This window comes from Coffea arabica, chromosome 2e, assembly GCF_036785885.1.
Source record: "Coffea arabica cultivar ET-39 chromosome 2e, Coffea Arabica ET-39 HiFi, whole genome shotgun sequence".
Classification (NCBI taxonomy): domain Eukaryota; kingdom Viridiplantae; phylum Streptophyta; class Magnoliopsida; order Gentianales; family Rubiaceae; genus Coffea; species Coffea arabica.
This window is the reverse complement of record NC_092313.1, coordinates 15,502,665-15,527,739: the sequence shown is the minus strand read 5'-3', so window position 1 is coordinate 15,527,739 and position 25,075 is coordinate 15,502,665. Positions and strand designations below refer to the sequence as shown.

General features: G+C 37.1%; 3 protein-coding genes and 1 long non-coding RNA gene across 5 annotated transcripts; 3 read left to right on the top strand and 1 right to left on the bottom strand.

Moving 5' to 3' along the window:
• The first annotated feature begins 449 nt into the window (after positions 1–449).
• Positions 450–1,418, top strand: LOC113729698 (dirigent protein 23-like). Its single transcript, XM_027253950.2, has one exon. The coding sequence runs from the start codon at positions 568–570 to the stop codon at positions 1,165–1,167; it is 600 nt and encodes a 199-aa protein (XP_027109751.2). The 5' UTR covers positions 450–567; the 3' UTR covers positions 1,168–1,418.
• A 2,129-nt stretch (positions 1,419–3,547) lies between these two features.
• LOC113729725 (dirigent protein 22-like) lies at positions 3,548–4,324 on the top strand. The gene has a single exon (XM_027253974.2). The coding sequence runs from the start codon at positions 3,608–3,610 to the stop codon at positions 4,205–4,207; it is 600 nt and encodes a 199-aa protein (XP_027109775.2). The 5' UTR covers positions 3,548–3,607; the 3' UTR covers positions 4,208–4,324.
• A 4,899-nt stretch (positions 4,325–9,223) lies between these two features.
• Positions 9,224–10,709, top strand: LOC113695688 (uncharacterized). Its single transcript, XR_011840259.1, has 4 exons — positions 9,224–9,439; positions 9,568–9,701; positions 9,814–9,919; positions 10,317–10,709. It is a non-coding gene; the product is annotated as an uncharacterized lncRNA (long non-coding RNA).
• Positions 10,710–12,059: 1,350 nt separating this feature from the next.
• Positions 12,060–18,609, bottom strand: LOC113731162 (translocase of chloroplast 120, chloroplastic-like). 2 transcript variants are annotated; one of them, XR_003458496.2, is made up of 3 exons: positions 18,295–18,609; positions 14,201–18,005; positions 12,060–12,366 (listed from the first exon to the last, which is right to left on the bottom strand). XR_003458496.2 is itself a non-coding variant. In XM_027256252.2 (2 exons), the coding sequence occupies exon 2, from the start codon at positions 17,973–17,975 to the stop codon at positions 14,283–14,285; it is 3,693 nt and encodes a 1,230-aa protein (XP_027112053.2). In that variant the 5' UTR covers positions 17,976–18,005; positions 18,295–18,481; the 3' UTR covers positions 14,077–14,282. The 2 variants fall into 2 exon arrangements, 1 of the variants encoding a protein (XP_027112053.2); XM_027256252.2 differs by lacking the exon at positions 12,060–12,366 and having other exon boundaries at positions 14,077–18,005; positions 18,295–18,481.
• Between the last annotated feature and the right edge of the window lie 6,466 nt (positions 18,610–25,075).

Below are 25,075 nucleotides of genomic sequence, written 5' to 3'. Positions count from 1 at the left end.
GAAATTTGTTTTTATCCGTTTCATAAACCTTTGACATATGGGTATTTTGGGTTGTTCATTATTTTCTTAAGGGTATTACTGTCTTTTTATTATTCTGTTAATCTCCGTTAGAGTTGACTGTTAGTATTTGGGATAAACTGAAGAAAAACAAACGTTGGGGGGTAAAGTGAAAAATGACCCATACTTAAAGGGGATAAATTGCGATTAACCCTTTAAATTATTGAGACATCAATTATGAGCTTTAGAAATTCAAACCATAGGAGGGAGACAACCTTGCGTACAAATCTTTCTTTTTCATATTTTAAAGTTAGTAGTACATGTTTCCATTCCATACAATAATACATCACAAGAGATTAGTTGTACCCGCCATTTTCGTTTTGGTCAACTATCGCTTGCTTACATCTCTAATTTCTGGGCACATACTGTATTAATATTTAATAGTACCAGATGGCCGCCCTTCTTCTTATCTTAGTAGTAGTAAAATTGATAAAGGTAGCAGGACTGAGCTGAGCAGGAGGAGAGAAATCATCAGTTGGCCATTGTAGAGGGACGGACAAGTTTATAAGCATGAAGACGAAGAAGATGACAGCAGTGGTTGCAATGCTCTGGTGGGCGGTAATGTTGGGCGGCGTGGCAATGCCATTGGCTCGTGGCAGCAGCATTGATCAAAGTCCCCAGGCGGTGGAGAAATGGTTCGAAGAGCTTCCTCATGCAAAGGAGAAGCTGACAAAGCTTCACTTCTACCTTCACGACAACATAACTGCCCAGAACCCCACCGCTATTCAAGTGGCTCAAGCCAACATCACTAGCAAATCACCAACAATGTTTGGCGCAACTTTCGCCCTCGAGGACCCGTTGACCTTGGGACCGGACCCCAGTTCCAAGATCATAGGTTATGCCCAGGGTATATATAGTTCGGTATCGAAAGAGGAAACTTCACTCATTCTGATCCTGAACTTGGTATTCACCCATGGCAAGTTCGAAGGTAGCACCCTCAGCCTTCTAGGCATCGATCCCATATTGCACCAGTACAGGGAGCTGCCAATACTGGGTGGTACTGGGGTTTTCCGACTGGCCCGCGGAATAGCCACTGCACAAACCTATACTTTCAATGCTACGACCCTTAATGCTATCGTCGAGTACCACGTTCTCGTTATACATTATTGACCCTGATGGAAAATGGCATTCATTCGTTCCTCCTATCTTCCTTGTACTACTACTACTACTACTTTTTTTTTCTTTCTTTTATTCTGGACTGTTCTCTGCTTTGTTTCTCAGATAATATTACATATTTTCATGGCCTTCTTTTCATGTTAAGGATTTAATTCTTGAACAATGTAATGCTGACATAATAGCACAAGAATGTAATGGCTGAAATAAGGGCGCAAGTATGAAAAGGTTTTCTTTCTTTCTTTTTTTTTCCCCGCTCCTATCTGTTTGGTCTCTTTCTTAATAATACTGATGTTCAGATAATAGTGAGAGCTTTTCCACCCATTTTCATTCCTTTTTCTGCCTTCATTGTTTGTTATTATTTATTTTCCTTAACCTTTCCTTTTCTTTTTTCTATTTGTATTACTTTTATACTATTGGCATAAAAATATTTGTTATTGTGTTTTCATCTTTTTTTTTTTTTTTTTTTTTTTGCCCCACACATTGCAAGGAGGACATTTTGTCATTTAGACAACATCATCGTTAGGTTCGTTAGTTGGGTTCAGACATCCCGTCATAGAGCCCGACAAGTCATCTATCTGTCTTGCAGTCTGAGTCCTGTGCCCGCCTAATGCAACTTCTCATGGCGCATGTTAAAAAAACAACCGCAAATCAGAAACGGGCCTCTTCAGCTAAATTCTGTCTACTTCCATCTGATCGAAGTAATCTTTATGCTACTCCAATATCTAGTGTAAACTCATACTGTTTTATATAATCGCGAATATGCTCTAATGTATAAATGGATAAATTTCACGATTATATCAAAATTATATATACGAAGTCACATCGACTGGTAGAAGAATAACATCAACTGGATAGGCCCGAATCTCCAACGCATCTGCGGCTCATTTACTAAGGTGCAGGAGCAAAAACAGCCGTTGACAGCATCTGAAACGTGACTACAGCAGATCCATACCGAAATTATGAGCCATCAAATACGAGTAACATATTCTCAATGGATCCTATGCAGTCGTTTTTGCTTATAGATGAATTGGATTCTGTCTTCTTCTAAGAAACTTAATGTAACAAAACTACAAAACACAGTCCATAAGCCACATTCTTGGAAAAACTCAATGACCATGATACTGCGAATCGCTCTACGGTCCGGGTTAAAAAACATTGCCAAAAAGAAGGAAGAAAAGGCAAGTGTAGATTTTTTTTTTTTTGTAGGTTTCTTTCTAAAGGAGAATTTGGTTCCTTTTTTTAAATACCTTAATAGCTTAAAACATCACTACTTTCGCCAGTTGTGCTTAAATCCATCTTATACCAAATTATTTAAGCTGCTAATTATCAACTATATGATGTATTGGCTGTTGTTAGGAATCAAGGTCAACTTAATAGCTTAAAACGTGCAATTCTTTTATGTATAACCAAGATACATCCATCAAGATACTTTGTATCCGCTCTCCAGGGTGAAGCTGTGTAGAGTTGAGGATCGGCAATTACCCTTTGCCAACTTTCGAATGATGCCCTCGATACAGTGTAAAATTTCATTAAGTAAAATTTCATTAAGTTTCACCACTTGCTCCTTAAAATAAAAGGAATGGGGTACAGATATGTAAAGCTAAACTATGATAGCCCACTAGCGCTTATTAAGGGAAAGCCGGAAAGACAATGTAGGAACCATATATGTATCTCTTCAGATGAATTTGTTCCTAATTTTTAGAGAAAAAATTATAAAACAATTAAACAATAAGTACCTATGGAAATAATGGAAATAGGAAACAAAAGAATCAAGAATTCCATTCTAATTTATAGGAAAAAAATTAAAAACCAACTAAATTGATTTTAAACCTATAGAAACGTATCTCAAAATTTTAAAACAATTGACTTTAGTTAAAGTGTTAAGAAATACATAAATCACAATTTGTTAAAACATCTTCGATCACGTCTCTAGAAGAAGAATGGGCCACAAGTATGTATTTTATCCTGAAAAGTTTTTTCCACGACGTCATACGGGTTAGTAAACATGAGTACTCATCTCGAGAACAATTATGAATGTTATGTATTTATGTGGAAATAATTTTATTATTTTATATTAGAATTAAATAAATATTGCACTTAATGATAGAACATTTTTAAAACAAAAAATTACTCCGCAAACTTTGGGCCTCGGTTCAGGGTCCCAACTCCGCCACCTGCTTGTATTTGCACCAATAACAACAAATTGAAGTTACGTTTATGCTAACTCTTCATTTCCTTGTACATCCTAAGATGTATCATATCATCTGTAATTAATTCCCTATCCCTTATTTTTCGGTTAACCAAATCTGTTGCGTATGGAGCATTTATTATATATATTCTATACATCGTCGATCTCGCTAATCCAATCCAAAATCTTTCCAGTTTTCAGACAGGACAAGAAAGAAAGAGGTAAGAGGAGAGAGGGAGGCCAAGAATGAGGAAGACGACGTTAAGCTTCCTACTGGTGGTTTTCGCAATCGTCATGACGGCCATGGCCCCACCGGTTCATGGGCAGATAAACCCTGATGATCAAAGTCCCAAAGCCGTGGAACGTTGGTTCAAGAAGCTTGCGCATGCAAAACAAGAAAAGTTAACTAAGCTCCATTTCTATTTCCACGACATTCTTTCTGGGAATAAGCCCACAGCTGTGCAGGTGGCTCAGGCCAACATTACTTCTAAATCACCCACGTTGTTCGGAATTGTCAATGTAATGGATGATCCATTGACGGTGGGACCAGAACCCGATTCGAGAATCATCGGTTCTGCTCAAGGGTTGTATGCTTCAGCCTCGCAGGAGGACGTGGGGTTGCTCATGACCCTTAATTTTGTTTTCACCGATGGCAAGTATAATGGTAGCACTCTCAGTATTCTGGGACACAATCCTGTGTTTCACAAGTACCGAGAACTGCCGATACTCGGTGGTTCTGGCGTTTTCCGGCTGGCACGAGGGATCGCCACTGCAAAGACGCATACATTTAACGCTACAACAGGAGATGCCATTGTTGAGTACCATGTCATTGTTATGCATTATTGATCCCGATATGTACGTACGTGGTTTTATGTATTTGGTTTCTGACATTTTGTTTCCTCTAAACTATGGAGGTCAAATTTGTGGAGATACTTGCTAATGTTTGCCGAGTTTTCTTCCATCTTTTCATGTGTAACTTTTTTAATTCACTATACTCTTCCCTAGTAATGAAAAAAAGCAAGAAATTTCAATTTGTTTTTTGGTTACGCCGCACTTACATCTACAGTTCTATTCATAAATTAAAGCGTTAAAATCAAAAAAGCCCCTTATAGTATGTCTAATATACAGAAAAACCTCTCGTGATTTCAAAACATACAAAACGACATGTCATGTTTTGAACTAAATTGTAAACTAACAGAATTCATTAAACTTCACGGAATCCGATAAATTTAACGGAAAACTTAACAGAATCCGATAAATTTAATGCTATCCGGTAAGTTTAACGGCCGAGACCTTCATTTTCGTTAAACCGAGACCGTCATTTTCGTTAAATTTAACGAATTCTGTTAGTTTACAATTTAGTTCAAAACATGAGGTGTCCTTTCGTATGTTTTGAAATAACAGGGGACTTTTCTGTCTATTAGATATATCACAAGGGACTTTTTTATTTTTATCCCTAAATTAAATTAGTATGTACGACTAAAATTTACTCGAACAACAACACAGCTAGATGAACGTTTATCAAATTACGCAAAAATTACAACTGTACCCGTCCAAGCCCAAACCCAGAATATAGAAGCCTCTGCCGAACGGGGCTCTTGGCTTTACAACTACTTTAACGCGGACCCTCTGTTAAAATTTTTGGCTATATATGAGGAATACTATAATTAAAAATGACCCTTTCACGATAGGGTCTTGAAGATGCAATTATTAGATCAAAAGACCAAAATTAACGAAATAGTCGGACAGTAGAACTCCTCTATGTCTTTGCTTTTTTTTTTCTTCTCAATAAAATTTTTTCACGCAAAATATAGATATACAATAGTTGTCCTCAAAACTGGTTTGTCCACAAATTCGGCCGGGTTCCTGGTTTACTCCGGTTGAATCGTCGGGCTGTTGAAATGTCAACGAGTCATTTGCAGAAACGATCTAATTAGCGAATCGGCCCAGTTCAATGGCCGGTTCGTCGGGTTAACAGGTCGAACCGTCCGGGCCGAGCCGGTTTAATAACTATGATACAACTTAATTTAGGGGATAATTTTAGAAACCTCCCCTGATGTTTTTAACAATTTCATTGAAATCCTTTGAGGTTTTCAATATTACACGTACCTCCCTTGATGATAGACAATGACTATAATAACCTTCATAATTTTTTCCAAAAACAAGCCGTTGATAAAAAAGATAACAAAAAAAAGGAAAATAATTCTTCTTGATCAAGCCACATATTGTGACCAAACTATTTCACCCATGGCCATTAAATTGAAAACTTCTATCGCTCAAAAAAAGAAGAATTTTGGTAATTGGGGGCCTTGGCTCTTTGAGTAGGGAAAAGGTAAGCATTGTGAGTTTTATGACTGATGGTCTAGTAGGCAATATATGGAAGAAACCTATAGAGAGGTAAAAATTATAAAGGTAAGAATTATGATGTTGGATTTTGGCATCTAAAATAAAGAGTTTATTAGGAAAAAGAAAAAGTGATAAGAGTTTGAAAATTTGGGTGGATGTAGAAAACCATGGGATGGAAAATATCAGGACATTGGTTAAGTAATAAAATTCATAATTTTGTAGTATACAAGTGTATTCTTGATTTTTAAAAAATTTTAATGATTATTCATATTTTGAAATTTAGATGAGGGCAATTTTGGGCATTCATATACTTTTTTGGTCTTAAATCATCAAGGTGAAACCCAAACCTATGTTCTAAGAGAGTCTGCATAATTTTTAAAATATGAGAGGAGCTGTCTAAAATTGTCAAAAATCTCAAGGGAGGTTTCTGAAATTAACCCTTAATTTAGTTCAAAGAAGGAGAATCGGGGCATTCTAGTTGGCATATCATTTCTCAGACTCAAAGCTAGCTGGCTCCTTAAGTTTAATGCTACGACGTACACTTACCCCCTCCGTTCCACTTGAATAGTTTGTTGGAAGAGTAAATCTAGTCTACTGTTTATCTAAAATATTCTTAAGTTGTCCCTTTACATTAATTAAAATAACAATTTATTTGGGATAAGTTCACTATCCAAACAAATAAAATATTGAGGGAAAGTTGCACTATTTAAGGCAATGAATGAATAATGTAGGTTATATCACTGATAACAAAGTACATTAAATAAGGATATTTTAAAAAAATTAAAAAATAATTATATTTTTAAATTGAAAAATGGATTATAATTTGAAACGGATGAGAAAGGAAGCAAGAACGTCAAGTGGGGGCCGAGAGAGTATTTTTTTTAAGCCATGCAACTTTATATAATAGGCGGCTGCTGGGGTGAATGAAATAGTCCAACGGATGCCTATGATATCTTCTAAACAGTTGTTGGAAACGATGTCAACAACCCATGACGTGCAATTTTTTTTTTTTTTTTACACACTTAAAAAGTTCAAAATAGTTGGCTTGCTCTCTAAGGAGTAATGGAAAACATTTGAATAGTACTTCATTTGCAGCCGGGTACCTTTTTTTTTTCTTTTTTTTTTTCGACACAGGAGGTGTTTGGGTCAATTCTTTCGTTTGCAACCGGGTACCAGGGGCGATGCTTGATGAGGTTTTTTCGGTTTACTGGGAACCTGGAAGTGTGTATGTTTTAAAAAAGATTATGCTTGCGTGGACTTCTTTAAATTATTGAGACATTAATTATGAGCTTTAGAAATTCAAACCATAGGAGGGAGACAACCTTGCGTACAAATCTTTTCTTTTTCATATTTTACAGTTAGTAGTACATGTTTCCATTGCATACAATACATCACAAGAGACTAGTTGTACCCGCCATTTTCGTTTTGGTCAACTATCGCTTGCTTACATCTCTAATTTCTGGGCACATACTGTATTAATATTTAATAGTACCAGATGGCCGCCCTTCTTCTTATCTTAGTAGTAGTAAAATTGATAAAGGTAGACTGAGCTGAGCAGGAGGAGAGAAATCATCAGTTGGCCATTGTAGAGGGACGGACAAGTTTATAAGCATGAAGACGAAGAAGATGACAGCAGTGGTTGCAATGCTCTGGTGGGCGGTAATGTTGGGCGGCGTGGCAATGCCATTGGCTCGTGGCAGCAGCATTGATCAAAGTCCCCAGGCGGTGGAGAAATGGTTCGAAGAGCTTCCTCATGCAAAGGAGAAGCTGACAAAGCTTCACTTCTACTTGCACGACAACATAACTGCCCAGAACCCCACCGCTATTCAAGTGGCTCAAGGCTCAAGCCAACATCACTAGCAAATCACCAACACTGTTTGGCGCAACTTTCGTCCTCGAGGACCCGTTGACCCTGGGACCGGACCCCAGTTCCAAGATCATAGGTCATGCCCAGGGTATGTATAGTTCGGTATCGAAAGAGGAAACTTCACTCATTCAGATCCTGAACCTGGTATTCACCCATGGCAAGTTCAAAGGTAGCACACTCAGCCTTCTAGGCAGCGATCCCATATTGCACCAGTACAGGGAGCTGCCAATACTGGGTGGTTCCGGGGTTTTCCGAATGGCCCGCGGAATAGCCACTGCACAAACCTATACTTCCAATGCTACGACTAGAGGTGGCAATTTGGATTGAAATCCATTTATCCATCCATATAAACCATAATTAAATGGATTTGAATTATCCATTTATAATATTGGTTTTAAATGGATGATCAAAGTAAAACCATTAAATTAAATGAATTTATATGGATTATCCACAAAAACCACATATATCCATTTACTTAAAAATCAAATAAAAGAAATGGACAGCAAATGACTAAAAAAGGAGCTATCCTAAAATTGAACGTTGAGGTGTGAAAATGCTGTCCCCGTGCTCCCTCGTTTTCACCGGTTTCGTTCCCTCCTTCACGGCCACCGCCACCGCCATCGCCTCCCATTCCCCTCTGTTCTAATCACTACTTAACTAAATCCATCCTCTCTGTCTGCATCCTCCTAAAATTTTACCCAACCCAGGATCCCAGATCGAGTGAGGATGAATTTTGCGGGCAAGTGATCGGGGGTAAATCTTCATCCTTTTCTTGCTAATATCTTCGTCTTTGTTTTCCGTTTGCGCTTAAATTGTTTGATAATTAGGAGGGAACGGGTTTGTCTCTGTTTCTGGTTCTAGGTTGTTGAGTTTCCAATCAATATTTGTTAAATCAAAGCTTTTGGGCTGGCTAATTAACTTGAATTATTGGGGTTATCGCATTTCATTTGCATGTAGCTAGCTGCTGTGACGACTAGGAGTTGTAGGTCTTTTGGTTGTAATGCTAAAACGAGTGAGATTCGGTTGGCTTTGAAGCAAACCCATTACTTTTTCCCAACGATTCCTTGTGGAGGATTAGAGTGCAAACCTGGCACCACAGAATTTGTGGTTCAGAAATCCCAACTAAGTTGGGAAGGGACTTGTCAATTGGCACTACAAGATAAAATGGATACTTCAACGAGAGAATCCCTGGAGTCACTGATACCTGGAATGAGATTCTGTACAATATTTTTCTCTAGAATGATTCATGTTATAGCAGACAACTAATTCCCAGGTCCTTATTCCTAGTTGAATTCATTACTGTGATGAGGACATTAGGAAATTTAGGTAGAGTTGCTATGTCTAACATTAATTAGAAGACATGACATATGATTGCATGCATCGAAATCTGGCAAACTGATCAAAATTTAGTTTTTAGAGTAAGTAATGCATGATAAATTGCAAGCTTGGGATTTCTGGACTTCTAAATGCTTAATGTTATCTTAATCCTTTCCTCTAACTAGTATTTTTTTGCTGTCATTTTGCACTTAATGAGATCTGAATTTTTTTTCTATTCTTTGGTGCAATGAATATTAGGTACTTGTTCAAATGGAAGGAGAAGAAGAGCACAATGTTGAGCGAGTTTCATCAACAGATTCCAGCAAAAGAAGATTTGGATGTTCTTCAATTTTGGAAAGAAAATAGAAATCGATATCCAGTGATTTCATTGATGGCACAAGACATTTTGAGTATTCCTATTACTACAGTGGCTTCAGAGTCCGCTTTCAGCGTTGGCGGTCGGATTATCAACAAATATCGTAGTACCATCTTGCCAGAGAATGTAGAAGCTTTAATATGCACTAAAGATTGGTTATATGGTGAAAAATGTAAGTATTTTATATATTCTTTATTTTGTTAAAAATTTCTTTTACTGCACATAATATTTACGGTAGTTAAATTATTATTTTTCTTTATTTAGAAATGACGTATTTGCTGTTTTATGATATTAATATAGTTTCACAAGAAAATGCCGAGGAAGAAGCTGCATTAATTACAGATTTTGCTCCATTAGTTACAAAACTTCTTGGCTCCAATAGGGAGGTTTACGAAGAGGAAATCTAGTCATGTGACTTATTGGATTGCTCAAAGGTAATATGGTTATTTATTTATGAAGCAATTAAGTATTTTATTAGAGTGCCTTCATGGATGATTGGATGGGATTGTAGACTCCTAGCTGTTGCTTATTTGGTATGGTTTCTAGTTTTGCAGCTTCTTGATGGGGCCCTTTGTTCGTGTCTTCTTTCACTCCTTAGGGACTAGTATTCACTGCCCTTGCTGGACTAAAAGAGGAGCTGTGTTTTGGGAAGGTTATGATCTATAGCACTACAAACTTCTCAGTGGCAGCATCATATGCTTCCTAGGCCATGTTGTGTGTAATTTTTTAGCATGCATACTTTCTCTGCACTTTTGTTTAGACCATATCTCTACCAAGAAATTTTAATCATATTAGCATTTCTTTATAGCATCCTCTAATCACTTTTTCTGTTTGTTCTTATTTCTTGCAAACTTTTGTGTTTAAATCTAATTTTTGTGAACTTTTTTTAATGCCGAAGTTAAAGGAGTATTTAGCTCATATGCACTACAGCTGAAATCAAGTACTTGAGCTGTAATGCATTTCTGAATTATGACAAGTAGTTGGAATTGCATACATAAATTGTAAAGCATTTAACTTCTGCATTCATATGCTTCCTTTGCCCGCTGCAGGTACCATGCCATTACCAGTGCTTACTACAGAGGAGCTGTTGGTGCTTTACTCGTGTATGATGTCACTAGACGTTCTACCTTTGAGAATGTTGAGAGGTAGTTTGAGGGAATTGAGAGATCATACTGACCCTAATGTTGTAGTTATGCTCATTGGAAACAAATATGATCTTCGACATCTTGTAGCAGTTTCAACTGAGGATGGTAAAGCTTTAGCAGAGAGGAAGAGCCTCTTTTTTCATGGAGACATCTGCACTGGAAGCAACCAAAGTGGAAAATGCATTTGCTGAAGTCCTGACACAAATATACCGCATTGTGAGTAGGAAGGCAGTCGAGGCCATTGATGAAGGTACTCCTTCATCTGTTCCTCCTAAAGGAGAGACAATCAATATCAAAGATGAGGGATCTTCTTGGAAGAGATTGGATGCTGTTCAAGCTAGAGCTTGCACGGAAATCTTCAAGGACAATGGCTCTTGCTGCATAAGTCTTGTACATTACATCGTTCAACCAGCAATATTGTTCATTTGATTGTCCTCTTTGTCTTGGATCATATAAGATGACAGTTACATGGAAATACTTTAGTATTTTCATGAAATTCTTACTTGGTAGGATCAGGAATGAGTATAGTTACTTGGTAATACAAAAAAAAAAAAAAAAGTAACCAAAATATATAAATGGATTATAAATGGATAATTGGATTTTATATAATCCATTTAGATCCATCCATTTAGATCCATTTATTAAATGGATTTAAATGGATTGGATAAATTTCATCCACCATCCATTAAGTCAAAACCAATTATGAACCATTTATCCATATTGCCACCTCTAGCTACGACCCTTAATGCTATCGTTGAGTACCACGTTCTCGTTATACATTATCGATCCTGATGGCGATGGCATTCATTCGTTCCTCCTGAGTACTACTACTACTACTACTTTTTTTTTCTTCTTTTATTCCGGACTGAAATGGCTGAAATAACGGCGCAAGTGTGAAAAGGTTTTCTTTCTTTCTTTCTTTTCCCCACTTCTATCTGTTTGGTCTCTTTCTTAATAATACTGATGTTCAGCCAATAGAGAGAGCTTTTCCACCCATTTTCATTCCTTTTTCTGCCTTCATTGTTTGTTATTCTTTATTTTCCTTAACCTTTCTTTCTTCTTTTTTCTCTTTGTATTACTTTTATACTATTGGCATAAAAATATATTTGTAATTGTGTTTTCATCCTTTTTTTTTTTTTTGCCCCACATATTGCAAGGAGGACATTGGTCATTTAGGCAACATCGTTAGGTTCGTTAGTTGGGTTCAGACATCCCGTCATAGAGCCCGACAAATCATCCGTCTCTCTTGCAGTCTGAGTCGTGTGCCCGCCTAATGCAACTTCATATGGCGCATGTTAAAAAAACAACCGCAAATCAGAAACGGGCCTCTTCAGCTAAATTCTGTCTACTTCCATCTGATCAATGTAATCTTTATATTACTCCAATACCTAGTGTAAACTCGCACTATTTTAGATAATCGTGAATATGCTCTAACGTACAAATGGAACGTGACTACAGCAGATCCATACCGAAATTATGAGCCGTCAAATACGAGTAACATGTTCTCAATGGATCCCATGCAATCGTTTTTGCTTATAGATGAATTGGATTCTGTCTTCTCCCAAGAAACTTAAATGCAACAAAACTACAAAACACAGTCCAGAAGCCACATTCTTGGAAAAACTCAATGACCATGATACAGCAATCTAACCCCGAAGGAGAACTTGACCCTATTATATATGGTAAAACCACAATCTGGTATAAAGTTGTCTTATTACACCCCCAAAATGATTTGAAAAACAAAACTAAGAATAGTAAACTACCGAAAGACATTCTGGGGACTAATTTACATGCTCGAAGGAGTTTAGGATAATGAAAAGACTGTCTAACAGGCCATCACAGTGGTCATGCTCACGTCTTCATCATGCAATGGCCAAATCTTACGGAATTAATGTTGGTGTTGCTCGTCATACGAGTCCTAAGTTCTTGGTTATCTTGTGGACAAAATATGAATCTGCAGCATCTAGGTATTGTCAGAGAATAATTTCAGCTAAAAGCTAACTAACCTTACTGTGGAGAAGTGCTCAAAAAAGTACTGGAAAAGCAAAAAAGTGAAAAGAGCAAAATATAAGAATAATTTCCCCACAAAAGGCACAAGAAAAAACCTCCACTTGAATTTCATAGACATACACAAATATGGAGTAAAAACCCAAGCAAACAGCAAAGTCTTCTACTATTCATAGAAAGCAAATGAACGACAGATTCTTTAGATCCCATGCCACTTTTGACTGCAAAATAGAGGTAGGCTAATCTTATACAAATTGCAGGACTAGCTAATTACACATTAGATGTCCCACCACAAAGAGTAAAATATTGGCACAAACTGTAGAAATAGGAAGCTATGTCATCAATCTGCTAGAAGTCTAGATGAAGGAAGCAAGCAGAAAAATATCAATGGAAATCAGCAACATTCAGACACTGCAAACTGCAACATGTCCAAGTCAGCGGGAACAGCTCCAACAGTGTTCACTGCTCTTAAAACCAGGCCAACAGCTTCCTGGGTGTATAGAGCCGGTCTAGCCTGAGTCTTTTAGAAATATAACCAGTTACAATTTTGTCTCATTTCATACCCTACGCCCCAGGACCCAACTTCAATAAGAGACAATCTTCTGTTCTGGAACTAGGTTAAAACAACAGTTTCAGTATGAAATTCTTCTTTAAGTTCTCCTTAGCCTTTAAGTTTCAACTTCCACAATCTTTCAACTAATCCAGATATGTGGTTGACATAAACAAGAAGCCTGGAAGCTTTTCAATTTTGTAGCTTGTTTATACTTGAGCACTCTTGACACTAACGCTATGTACAAATTTGGGTCTGTATTCTATTAAGAGTAAAACTTCTGTAAAGCTTAACTTTTGGGGTAAAAATTTTTCCTAACATTCACAGTTTTTAACAGGTTTTGCTAATGGAACTTCACATTGACATTGGTTGTACATTGTTCAAAATGTTTCGGTAGGTCAGTTTAATTTAGTAGCAAGATGAGATATATTATCAATGACTGCAATGTTGACTGGGTGTTTAACATACTATACACAAAACTGAAATGAACAAAGATACTTAAAATAAGAGTAGCACAATCTAGCAACCTACATACATCAAAGATATCTTAAACAGAGAGGCCTTCTACATCACAAAGACAAATATACACATCACTTCAAGCAATTAGCTAACTTTTGTTAGGACTGACTGAGTATTGTATTGGGGGTTGTGCAGGTTGAAGCAGAATGAGAGATGTCCTGCCTTGTACGTCCTCCTATCCCCAAAGAGAACCCAAAGACATCCACCAATAAATAGAAGCAAGAACTAACAAGTTCATGAACCAATATTAATTAATAGAACAGTCTGCCCAAACCATCTCAGAACTACCAAAGAAAGTTTCAGAGAAGTGCAATAACGGGCGAACCATCCTACATGAAGTACATTGCACACCAGACTAGACCAAATAGGGACAGTTCCAATGCCGAGGAATACAAGACATGATAATGCGTGACAGCATTAGTTCATCCCAAAAATATCAGATTGCTTTCACTGTATATCTATAAGAATTGAAGCAAGAGAGAAAGACCTCCATGACCACAAATCACAAGCTTTAATAAAAGCCAGGAAACCAGCATTTACAAAATACAATGACATTAATTCAATCAAAACAGCAAATGCAAGTGTCAATTTCCAGAGTAAAGTACTTCTGCAATTAATTATGAGAGCAATTGGTCCATACTGCAGTTCAATATATGAGAAAACAAGATGCTCACCACGTATAAAAACCTTACAAGAAACAAAAATAACTCACATTCTATGCTCATCACAATGCCATTTAGAGTTATCCACCACAACCGATGGCTGATTTGGAAATAAAGCATTGACTTTCATAGTTATCCATACTGCACAGGCTGATAATAAGAAAGCAGCTTTCTGACGAGAGGAACAAAACTAATCAAGACTATCTGAAGATGTTCTGAGCTGTTCACACGGATACTAACTTGTCCAGATCCCCTGTTATTAACATTAACCCGACCGATAAAGTTTGAAGTTCGCCCAACAGGGATCTGGCTCTGCAAATTGCATCCAATAGCAAGATCCCCATGCCAATCCATGACAGAGAGGCCAAGTGTTGTTAGGAAACGCCCAAGCGGATGATCCTTGTCCCTCAGTGTTGCTTCCAAACTTCCACCGTAAGCAACATCACCACGACCCATTATGGCACCAGCAGAGACAACCAACTGACCTTGCTTATTAACGATCAATTTGTCCTCAACTTTAAGTCCACCAGTCAAAATATCACCTAGGAGCGTTACCGACAAACCAGCTACTGCCTTATTCTTCCTCCAATTGCTAAACCTTGTCTCACTTCGTAGTGTATAAGCAATATCCTTCCCCACCGACTGCAAGTCAAACCCTACAGAAGTTGCTTTCCCTTCCCAATGCTTGATTGTACTGGCTACCTCCATTTGGAGACTGGTGTCCTTTTTATCCTTTGAAATTTGCCCAGAGAAAGATATTGGTATCTTCTCCTTAACCACAAAAAGTCTCTCCGCATTTATCCCCTCATAACCAACATCATGGTCCCAACCATTAGGTTCTAGGACAGGCCTCACAAGCCACTGGTTGGTCGAATCAAGATAACGGTACCGATGAGTTGGATTATCTGAATCAAAAGAAGCAGGTAATGCCAAGTCGGGCATAGGCACTGGAACAGATGCTGCACCACCACTCTCTTCTTCTACATTTTCTCTGTATTCAGTTGGAATATCATTTGCTGCAGCTTGCATTTTCTTCATCATCTTTCGACGCTTCTTCTCTTCCTTCAACTGCTTTTTCATGAAAAGCCTTTCCCGGTATTCAAGTTCATCATAATATGCCTTCCTCTGAGTTCTCGTAAGCTTTGCCAACTGGGCCTTGGTCAGCGCTTTGAATGGTGGCAACTCATCATATTCTGATTCATCTTCAGAGTCTGATGACTCATCCAAGTCATCCTCTAAACTGTCATTATCATCACCAAACTGCTCCACTGGCAGCTTTACAGGTGGTCTTGATTGAAGAAGGGAAGAAAGCAAGAAAGGTAGAGGTGGTGATCTTGTTCTAGGAGCAAAAGGCTGTCCAGGTGGACTATCTTGTAACTTCAATAGTGTATTTGCTTCAGCCAAAATTTTTGATGCGAAGGACAACAGTAACAAGTGAGGTTTCCAAACCTGGCCGTTTGGTAACACTCTTTGCCCAGCTCGGTTAGTCCTGCATGCTGAGTGGTTCTCCACCAAAGAAACAGGATTCATAAGGCGCATATCTCCAGCAGCCTGGCGAATTGCTTGCTGGACAACATGAGAACGCTGAGTTACAAACATATCATAACTTGTGGTAGTACCATTGGGCCCTTCAGGAGGAGCAGATGCAGCGTGAGTCAAAACAACTATAGCATTAAACCATATTGATGGTCCAAAAATTTCCGTAATTGTCCGCAGCAGCGGCATGTCACCAAATTCCCTGCTTGGCATATCCAATCTATCAAGATACAAAATGATATCTGGGGGTGTTCTCTTAATATACTGTTTGACTGACTGGAGGACTTTCTCGTTCTTGCGTTGGTCTGACCATGAAGGCAGCAGACCTGGAGTGTCAACAACCCGCACCTTGATCCCCTGTACAGTGCCTACAACATCTTGAACCTTCTTCGTTCCCAACTGAAAAGCATCAGTGCCAAACTTAATTTCATCAAATATGGAATTGATGGTTGCACTCTTGCCAACCCCTGTTTTTCCAAGAACCATTATTGTGCAGGAGAAATCCAAAGGTTCCTGACCAGCAGCCTCAAGCTGCTCAGCCATAGCACTTGCACGATCAAAGCTAAAGGCAGCAACCCGACCACCATTTCTACCCCGTAGCTGTTCAGCCAATCCTAGTCTGTACAAGACCTGGGCCACAACAACATTATGTGGAGTCTGCCCAAGTCTATGAGCAAGACGCAGAAATTTTACTCGTATCATCTGAAGTTTTTCACGAGTCTCATCAGTTTCGTCAGCTTCCCCATTCGTTGGCTCTTCAACTAGCTGGTTCTGTACTGGGGAAACTGTTCCATTGACGCGAGGCTGCTGCGCAACACGGGGAGCAGGTTCCAAAAGTGAAGCAGCACGCCCAAGCCCAGCAGGACGAGGTGGCACAGGAGCAGAAGTTGCAGACCCCAAAGAGGATGATGGAATATCAGGTGTTGGTTTGACTTGCTGTTCTCTGGTCCCCAAGGGAGAATGCCCGAGTCCAGCAGGATGAGAAGCCTTCGAGGATCTAGCTGTAGCTGAAGCATTCGCTGGTCTTACATCCTCACCTTCATTTCGCAGAATAGATTGTTTCATTTCCTTGTATTCCTCATCTTTATGTTTCTTCTCAGGTTCTTTAAGCACAGATTCGGAGACACTAGCATTTGGATCCACAAGTTCATGCTGAGAACCACCAGAACTTTCTGCCACAAAATCAGCACTCTTCTGCAGAATGACTCGATTAGTTGCCTTATGCTCATCTTTATTTTCAGGTTCATCAAGCATAGCTTCATAATCATCAACAGTTTTCTCTGGAAGCTGTGACTTAGGTCCCTCCAAACTTTCTGCTAACAAACCAGCTGACCTAACACCAAGCTTTTCAGATTTTTCTACCATGGAATCTTCTGTAGGTAATGACCTTTCAAGCTCAGTATTTTCTGCCTTTTCCTCCAAAGATGGCTGTAAATCATTTTGCTGTCTCAGACTTATTTCTTGATGTTCAATAGCTGAAACACTATGAGTTAGAACGACCTCATGCAGTTTGTCATCAGAATCCTGATTCCCTTTTGCCATACTGGTTGGAATGCCATCCTGCTCTTCAGCCGAATGATTCATAGGCTCAGAGGACACGCCTGCTGAAGCATTTTCGAGCTGTTTAAACTTGTCATGTTCATGTTCGGCTATCATAACACCATTCTCTTCTGAACCCTCATTATTTTGATGCAAAATGTCCCCATTGGTTTCAACCTCTGACAACGAACCAGTATTACCTCCTTTGACTTCATTAGCATTTTGAGTTCCCAATGGTTCATGGCCCTGGTCCCCTTGCTGTTCAGTTGCAACATCAGCCACAGTATCATGAGCCAATGTTTCATCAAAGTGCAAATGATCACCGTTCTGAAGCTCTACAGGAACAGGACCCGACTTTTCATTGTCCCTCCTCCCATTTGATTTTTCCTCCAAATTTCCGTCAGGACTAGTTCTCTGCTCGCTCAGCAAACCTTCTTCACCCGGTTCATTCTTCCGATCCTCACTTGGAAGCCCAATTGCCTCCTCAAACTTCTCAGCCTCACTTCCTGCATCCAAATCCTCAAGCTTCTTATCATTCCCACCATCGCTGACCACTCTCTTCTCAAAACCAACTCTCGGTGTATCTCCAGCAATAGCCTCCTCATACACTTCATCATCCCCCTCGGATTCCTTCAATTCATTGGACTCCATCATAGGCATTTCCTCTACTGTAGAACCCCTAACCTCCTCTTCCACACCCTTCCTCTCTCCCAACGGAGCCCCATCAACAACACCAACCCCATTCTCCATGCCTACCCTATCTCAGAAACCCTAGTTTCACTGAAACAAATATTCAAATCCATAATCAGGGGGAGGAAAAGGCAAAACCTAAGTCTTGCGAAAATCAAAGAACAGAACAAAAAAGCTAATCTAAACATACACAAACATTTTCAATTGTGCAACAAATATATCATTCTGGAACAAGCAATTACTCGATTAGATCTAAATTTGCTTAGAAATTTTTCTACTAGGGTTTTGCGCAGGATAATAAGGGACTTGACGAAATGACTAAAACAATTAGAAAAGACACAGATAATAGAGTAAAGAGGTGAGAGAGAGAAACACTTACCAGACTACTTGGACCAAGTGGGGAGAGAGAGGGGACGGGCGGAGGGGTTTTGATGCAGTAGAAAATTCGGGAAAGAAAGAAAAATATGAATAATTCGAAGAAGGGATCTTCTTCTCAGTTCTGGGTTCAGTAGTAGTAGTAATAGTAGCAGGCAGCAGAGAAAGGTGATTGAAGGGAAGGAGACGATGGAAAAGGGTTGCCGGGGGTGAAATTGAGGATAAGAGAAGATCGACGGATGAGGGAACTTGGGTGAGAAATTGGACGGTGATTAGGTGTGCCTCGGCCTTATCGGGAAATTTTGCCCTCAATCATGGTGACGTCGACGTAAAGGTGGAAAACGTGCAGTGGGTTTACGAGGAGAAATTGATGAATCCATCTAACTGATCACGTGCGTTACCCGTGCTTGCTTACCGGCCGTTGATTATCCTGATTCTAATACCAAAGATGATTAAGAAAAATTAGAAAAATAAAACAAAAAAATGTATTAAGAGATGAGTAAATTTTATATACACTAATAGTGTATGCACTATCACAATTGAATGCATGATACATGAACAAAAATTTAAATTTTAAATTTAAATTCAGATGAATTATCATGCATCCAATAATAATGATGTATATATTATCAGTATATAAAAGATTAATTCTTAAGAGAATCTAATGAATTTTATCGTGGTTAAGGAAAATGTAAATTATGATTGTCATGAGACTCGTAACTACGCACGGGATCCATATATCAATCGAGATTCCGCTCAATTTCGTTAGGGGTCATATTTTGAAATATTAACGACTAAGGATCCTTAAGGAGGAAAATAGTGTATTACTCAAAGACTATATGGTTCCATATGGAGAGAGAGAAAAATTAGTCATCGAACGCGAATGATGAGAACGAACAATAAATTTGACTTAATGAAACATTACAAGGAAAATCAATGTAATATTATTAACATCTTCTTAATTACAGTACCAAACCTCGAGAGATGCGGGTCTTACTTAGTTAGCCCTCTCATGCTGCATGTATCTACCAAACTCGTTTGAAAAGAATGGTACGGTTTTGTACAGTTAGTCATGCAACAATAAGGCCTTGTTTGGGAATTAAGCAGAGAGAGGAAATAAGAGAAAGGATATGTTATGAGGGTTTAAAAACAAAGTGAATTAAAAACAAATTTTTTTCTTTCTCAAGTTGATTGGAAGTTCATGGCCAATTTGAGACTTACAGAAAAGAAGAGAACAGAAAAGTTTAGTAAGAAATGAAAAGAAGAGAAAAGAAGATAGGAGAAACTCTACTCATGTTGTTTGGGAGTCTTTGATGGAAAATGTTGATCTTTTATTGAAGTGTCCATTTTTTTGTTTTTTTTAATTATGTTTAAAAGACAAATATGGTACTTCATAACTGGTTGTAAAAGTGGTTAATTTTTTCTTCCATTTCATCCCTTCTTTTTTTTTTGGTATGAAAATATTCTAGGTGTTGGAGAGGAATATAATCCTTCTATTACCTTTCTCTGCTTTCAAAAAGAAAAAAACTCACAAACAAATAATTTCCTAATCTTTCTCCCCATTTCCTTCTAATATTTTCTTTCTAACCAAACACACTCTGTTACGAAGAAAAGAGAATGGTTCTATGCTCATTGGTTATCATGATTCTTTTGTTTAATAGTTTCCGCATAAAGTTGCTACTTTTAGAAAGTTACGAAGTTTGAGTCGAAGCTTTCTTCCATTTCACTCAACTTTTTTGGAGAGAAATTTTTTAACCTAATCTCTTATTCCATTTCTTTCCATTTTTTCTTTTGTTTTCTTCACACTTAAAACTCAAACGCAAAAAAAAAGATAAGTTTTTATTATTTTCTCTTCTTTTCTCTCCATTTATAAACTTAAGTCTCGTCTTAATTGGAGGAAGAAGGGAATACTGATAGTATTAGTCGTGTAACATCTCAAATTACAATTTTTTTTTCATCTACGACTTTTGTTTTATAATTTTTCTTTCATAAAATGAACATGGTAGCAGAATTTAAGTGCATATTTGCATAATCAATTAGCAACTTGGCCAACATGCTTATAATTGTTTCCATCATGATTCATGAGCCGAAAGTTTTCTTTAAAAAATATATATATGAGCAGCATATAACACATCTAACCGCATCATTTTTTTTTGGCAATTTCATGAACAAATTAATATGGTAAATTTAGGATGACATTAGATTTGTTTTTTTCTGTTTAAGGTAAGCAAGCCTAAATACGAATATATCCTGTAATTCTTTTAAAGTGAATTTAGGATTACATTAGTTTGACCCTTGGGTTAACCCATGCAATCCCTATTACTATAAAAGAAATTAAAAAAAAGGGAAAAAAAAAAAAGCGTTGTGCCTTTTCTCCCTCCCTCGTCATCTCTTTTCTCTCCCAAATCAATGATCATCAGAAAGGCCCATTGTCTCCGGATGATTTGTTGTGGCATTTTAATATGGGGTTTTTCCCGTGAGTTGAATTCGAATTAGAGTATATGACAAAAAAATTAAAAGTTAGGAGACAAATCTTCCGGTTTTGATTTTCTTTTTCTTGTGCAAAATTATGTTGGTTGATAAGAAAGACATGCAATTAAAAAAAAAAACACATACATCACAAATTTATTTTTAAATTATTTATTTATTTCAAATACATCACATAATAAAAAAAAATGCTATATTTTTTTCCCAAGTAATGGGTATCCAAACACCTCGGTCTATTTCAAATCTATCAAAATGTTGCAAACCTACCATTTGGTGCATGAAGATGGCTTACCTAAGGGGTTGATTTGGTACCACGAAAGTAGGCCTGTCAACGGTCCGGGTTTAGACCCGGATCCGGACCAGATCCGTGAAATTATTGCAGGTATGGATAAGGATTTAATTTCGTTATCCGGACCCGGATCCGGATCCATTTTATCAAACAAAAAAAGGGGTCGGATACAGAATATAGTATTCCGGCCCGTATTAGACCCGGATCCGGATATAAATGAATTAATAATTTTAAAAATATATATTTATCAATATAATTTGATTAGGGTGATGTATCTGAGTAAAATCAATTTGATTTCTTTTCTTATTTGATTTTTTTTTTGTATTAGTTAGAAATTAGTTTACAAATATATTTTTTTCTCATTTTTATTAGATATTGTAAGTTTTGGTAAATTTTTTCGAGTAGACCCGACCCAAATCCAAAACCCGTCGGATCCGGATCCGAAAATATAGAGTAAATGACCCATCGGGTAAACGGGTCCGGGTCCGATATGGTATGCCGGATCCGGATCCGGAATAATGAGTTTCGACCCGGACCTGGCCCGTTGACAGCCCTACACGAAAGGGGCAAAGAGGAGGGGATTTATCATTTGCGTCGTTGTTTTTTTTTAAAAAATTTTTATTTTGTGCCAATAACGATTGTGTCTTAAATCCTTTACTACCATATTAAGGAGGACAGATGTTAAATAGAGTGTGTAATATGATTATTACAATTTTAAGAAAAACACAAGACTAGTAACTTTTGAATTTTAATATCCCATTTTGATACACTAGTACCTTATTTAAAGGATACCTTTAATGACAACTATCCATGCGTATAGATTAACGGCATGAATTAAGTGAAATGGAAGTATGCAGACCACGACGGAGCACGTTGTGCCCATCACACTACTCCTCCTGACTAATTTGTGAGAAAAAGTTTGCTGGTCATCAACAATTTTTCATATTGGACCGACTGATTTGTCATTTGGCTAGTCTAAGGCACCGTTTGGATCGAAGGAAAAGGGAAGGAAAGGAGAGGACTCTAATGATAAAGAAAAGAAAGGAGAGTAGAGGAGACCCGGATGTATCCATTATGTTTAGATTATAGAAAGAAGAAAGGAAAGGAAATTATCGCACGTAAGTTACATTTTTATCCATAATTTGCAAGTCTAATTTGTTTTACATAATAGGTTTTTCAAGAAATTTTAAAATTTCTTGGTGTCCTTTCCCTCTATTTCCATCCACTTTTGGACGGAAAAACATATTAACAAAAGATAGAAATTTTATCCCTCCCTTTACCTCCCAATCCTTTTCTTTCCTTCCTCGAAAACCAATCTAAACATCAAAAATCTTGTTTCTCCATTTCCTTTCCCACTCATTCCCTCAAAACTAACAGTGCCTAAGTGTTGTAGTACAACAACTCTAAGCAAAAGAAAAACTAATATAATAATATGGGCTATATTTCACTGGTAATGTTACCATTTGCTGTTATAAAAACTCTGATAATTCAATCGAGAATTGAGAAATTGAGAATCCAATTTTAAAACCATTAGTAAATTGTTTTATCAAAATTATGGATTTTTTAATGAAATTTGAACAACCCTAATTAGACTAGAATTGGAGGGTTTATGTTTACAAACTAAATTGTAACACTTTTTTGTATTATGATGCATGTGAGATAATAAAAAATATTGGGTAAACTGCATGGAAGTCATCAAACTTTATAAAAGTCTTGTTTCGCCCATTCAAACATTTTTTTTTTCATCAAATAGTCCATCGAATTCTTAATCTGATTCATATCATCCATTCTGTTAGGGCAAGCTGCGAAAACTAACGGAACTTATGCACCTGAATGGACATTTCTGTCATTTGCCTGTTGCGGTATTTTGTACTCCATATATTGTTAGTGTTGGGTTTGATAGTCGATCTATACAAGACAGGATTGCTTCATTTGTTAAAAGATGATGCAAAGAAGAAATAGCTCATTTGCTAACAGACATTCTCCGAAGCGGCAATAAAGATTTGATCAAAAACCACAAATATATGCTCTAAACCAGACGGACTTTTATTTCATCGAACAATTTGTCTGCCACAAAATATAATAAAACTAGTGGATTCATTTCGTCCAATGCCTTCAAGGCAACATTTCCCATTTCATCTAGCTGTCGTATATACCATCGAAAAGGCCACGGTCTTATCTAACCAAAACTATTAAATTTCATCAAGCTGTGAAAGAGAAAGATAGCCCGTAACCAATTTTTTTTTTTTTTTAATCGTCATTCCTACTCCTACTTTATCTTAATCTAATTAAGAGAGGCTTAACTGAACCTAAATCGATGAGGACAGAACCACCACGTTAACCCCTAACCAATTGACTCCTCAAAAAGCAAACTGGACACAAGGAGCACTTGTGTTCCCAGTTCCTACAATTATAATCCACAACATTATTATTCTTTCCTATGTTTTAATAGGTCAGAACTTTTTCAGCGAGCTTTTGGGCTTTCCTCTGAAATCTGTCAACATTTCGGCCATGTTTCTCAATTTTGTCTTTTAACATTTCCCAGTTTATTTAACCAGTGAGCTTTGGCCACCAAAAAGGGACTAATTAGTTCGGGAGTTTGCACCCTATTTGTAGCAAAAAAAATTTAAATGAAATATCAAAACACCTCTTTGATCTAATCAGGTCTGTATATCTTTTTTGAATTATAAATTGAGGATTCGTGTATCCTCTTTAGGCTGTAAGTCGGGGGATTTGAACTCCACTTATAAGTCGGGGGTTCATATACCCTTGTTGAACAATATGTTGGGGATTCGTATACCCTCTTTGAACTTTGTAAATTGGGGGTTTAAATCCCACTTGCAGTGAAGAAAATTCAAAGGAGATAACAGAGTATCCATTTGGACTAGTCAATTTTGTATACCTGCTAACTCCATGCATAGTTTCTTTAGATTCCTCCTCCCTAAAGAATAGGTTAGATTATGTTATAAAAATATTATAGCAAAAAATAATAATAATAATAATTTCCCGATTTATAACTCTTTACACAGTTTCTTTAGATTTCTCCTCCCCTTAAAATAGGTTATATTAGGTTAGAGAAATGTTATTGTTACTGTAAAAAAAAAATCCCTGATTTATTTATTTTTCTTACTAGCCCGGTAATATTTTCTTCCAACTCTTTCACACATTTCCTCATCAATCAATCTTCCATATTTGCATCCTACATTTTGCAATTTTACGAGAAAACAAAATGAATTTCAAACTAATATTAATGTATTTGGATAGTTGATTTTTTGAAATAAATATTGTAATGTTTTTTTTTAATATGATACATGTAAGGTATAAATACTTGAGAGTACTACTCACATCACATCAGCAATTGGAATGATTTCAAAGGTGTCTTGACATTTTGTAATTTGTACAAAACTCTAATTATAATAGTAGAATTGTAGGATTGAGTGATGGATTCTTTAACTGGCTGGAATGGATAATCGACTAGAGCAAAAGGATTTGGGTAATGTCCATTCAAGAAGTGGCGTGACTTTCATGTGCACAATTTCTGTCCGTTTTCACGGCATTAACAAAATGGCTATATGATTCATTTTAAGACTTGGGTGGGCCAGTTAATGCAAAAAAAAAAAATAATTTAGTGGGTGAAATGAAAACTTTTTAAAAATTTGATGACTTTTAGCTTACTTTATCCAAAAATATTTACAAATATAATAGGATAAATTATCTTTCATCCCCCTATAGTTTGGTGTATTTCCACATAAGCCCCTTACGATTTAAAATATATATATAATTCCCTCATAATTTGGGTTAATGCATCACCCTTAGTTTTTCCGTTAAGACTAATGATCAATAGTAAAAAATCAAAATCAAACTAATAAATTAACAAATTTACCCTTTCATTATTTTTGTTTTTCCACCAAACATAAAAAAGAAGAAATTGAAATAAAAAATATATAATTAAGAACTAGAAAATACCATTAAAATTTTGGTTTAAAAAACCTATAATGATATTTGTAAT

Excerpts from the sequence above, each read along its gene's own strand:
- LOC113729698 (XM_027253950.2), top strand. The coding sequence starts at position 568 with ATGAAGACGAAGAAGATGACAGCAGTGGTTGCAATGCTCTGGTGGGCG.
- LOC113731162 (XM_027256252.2), bottom strand. The coding sequence starts at position 17,975 with ATGGAGAATGGGGTTGGTGTTGTTGATGGGGCTCCGTTGGGAGAGAGG.
- LOC113729725 (XM_027253974.2), top strand. The coding sequence starts at position 3,608 with ATGAGGAAGACGACGTTAAGCTTCCTACTGGTGGTTTTCGCAATCGTC.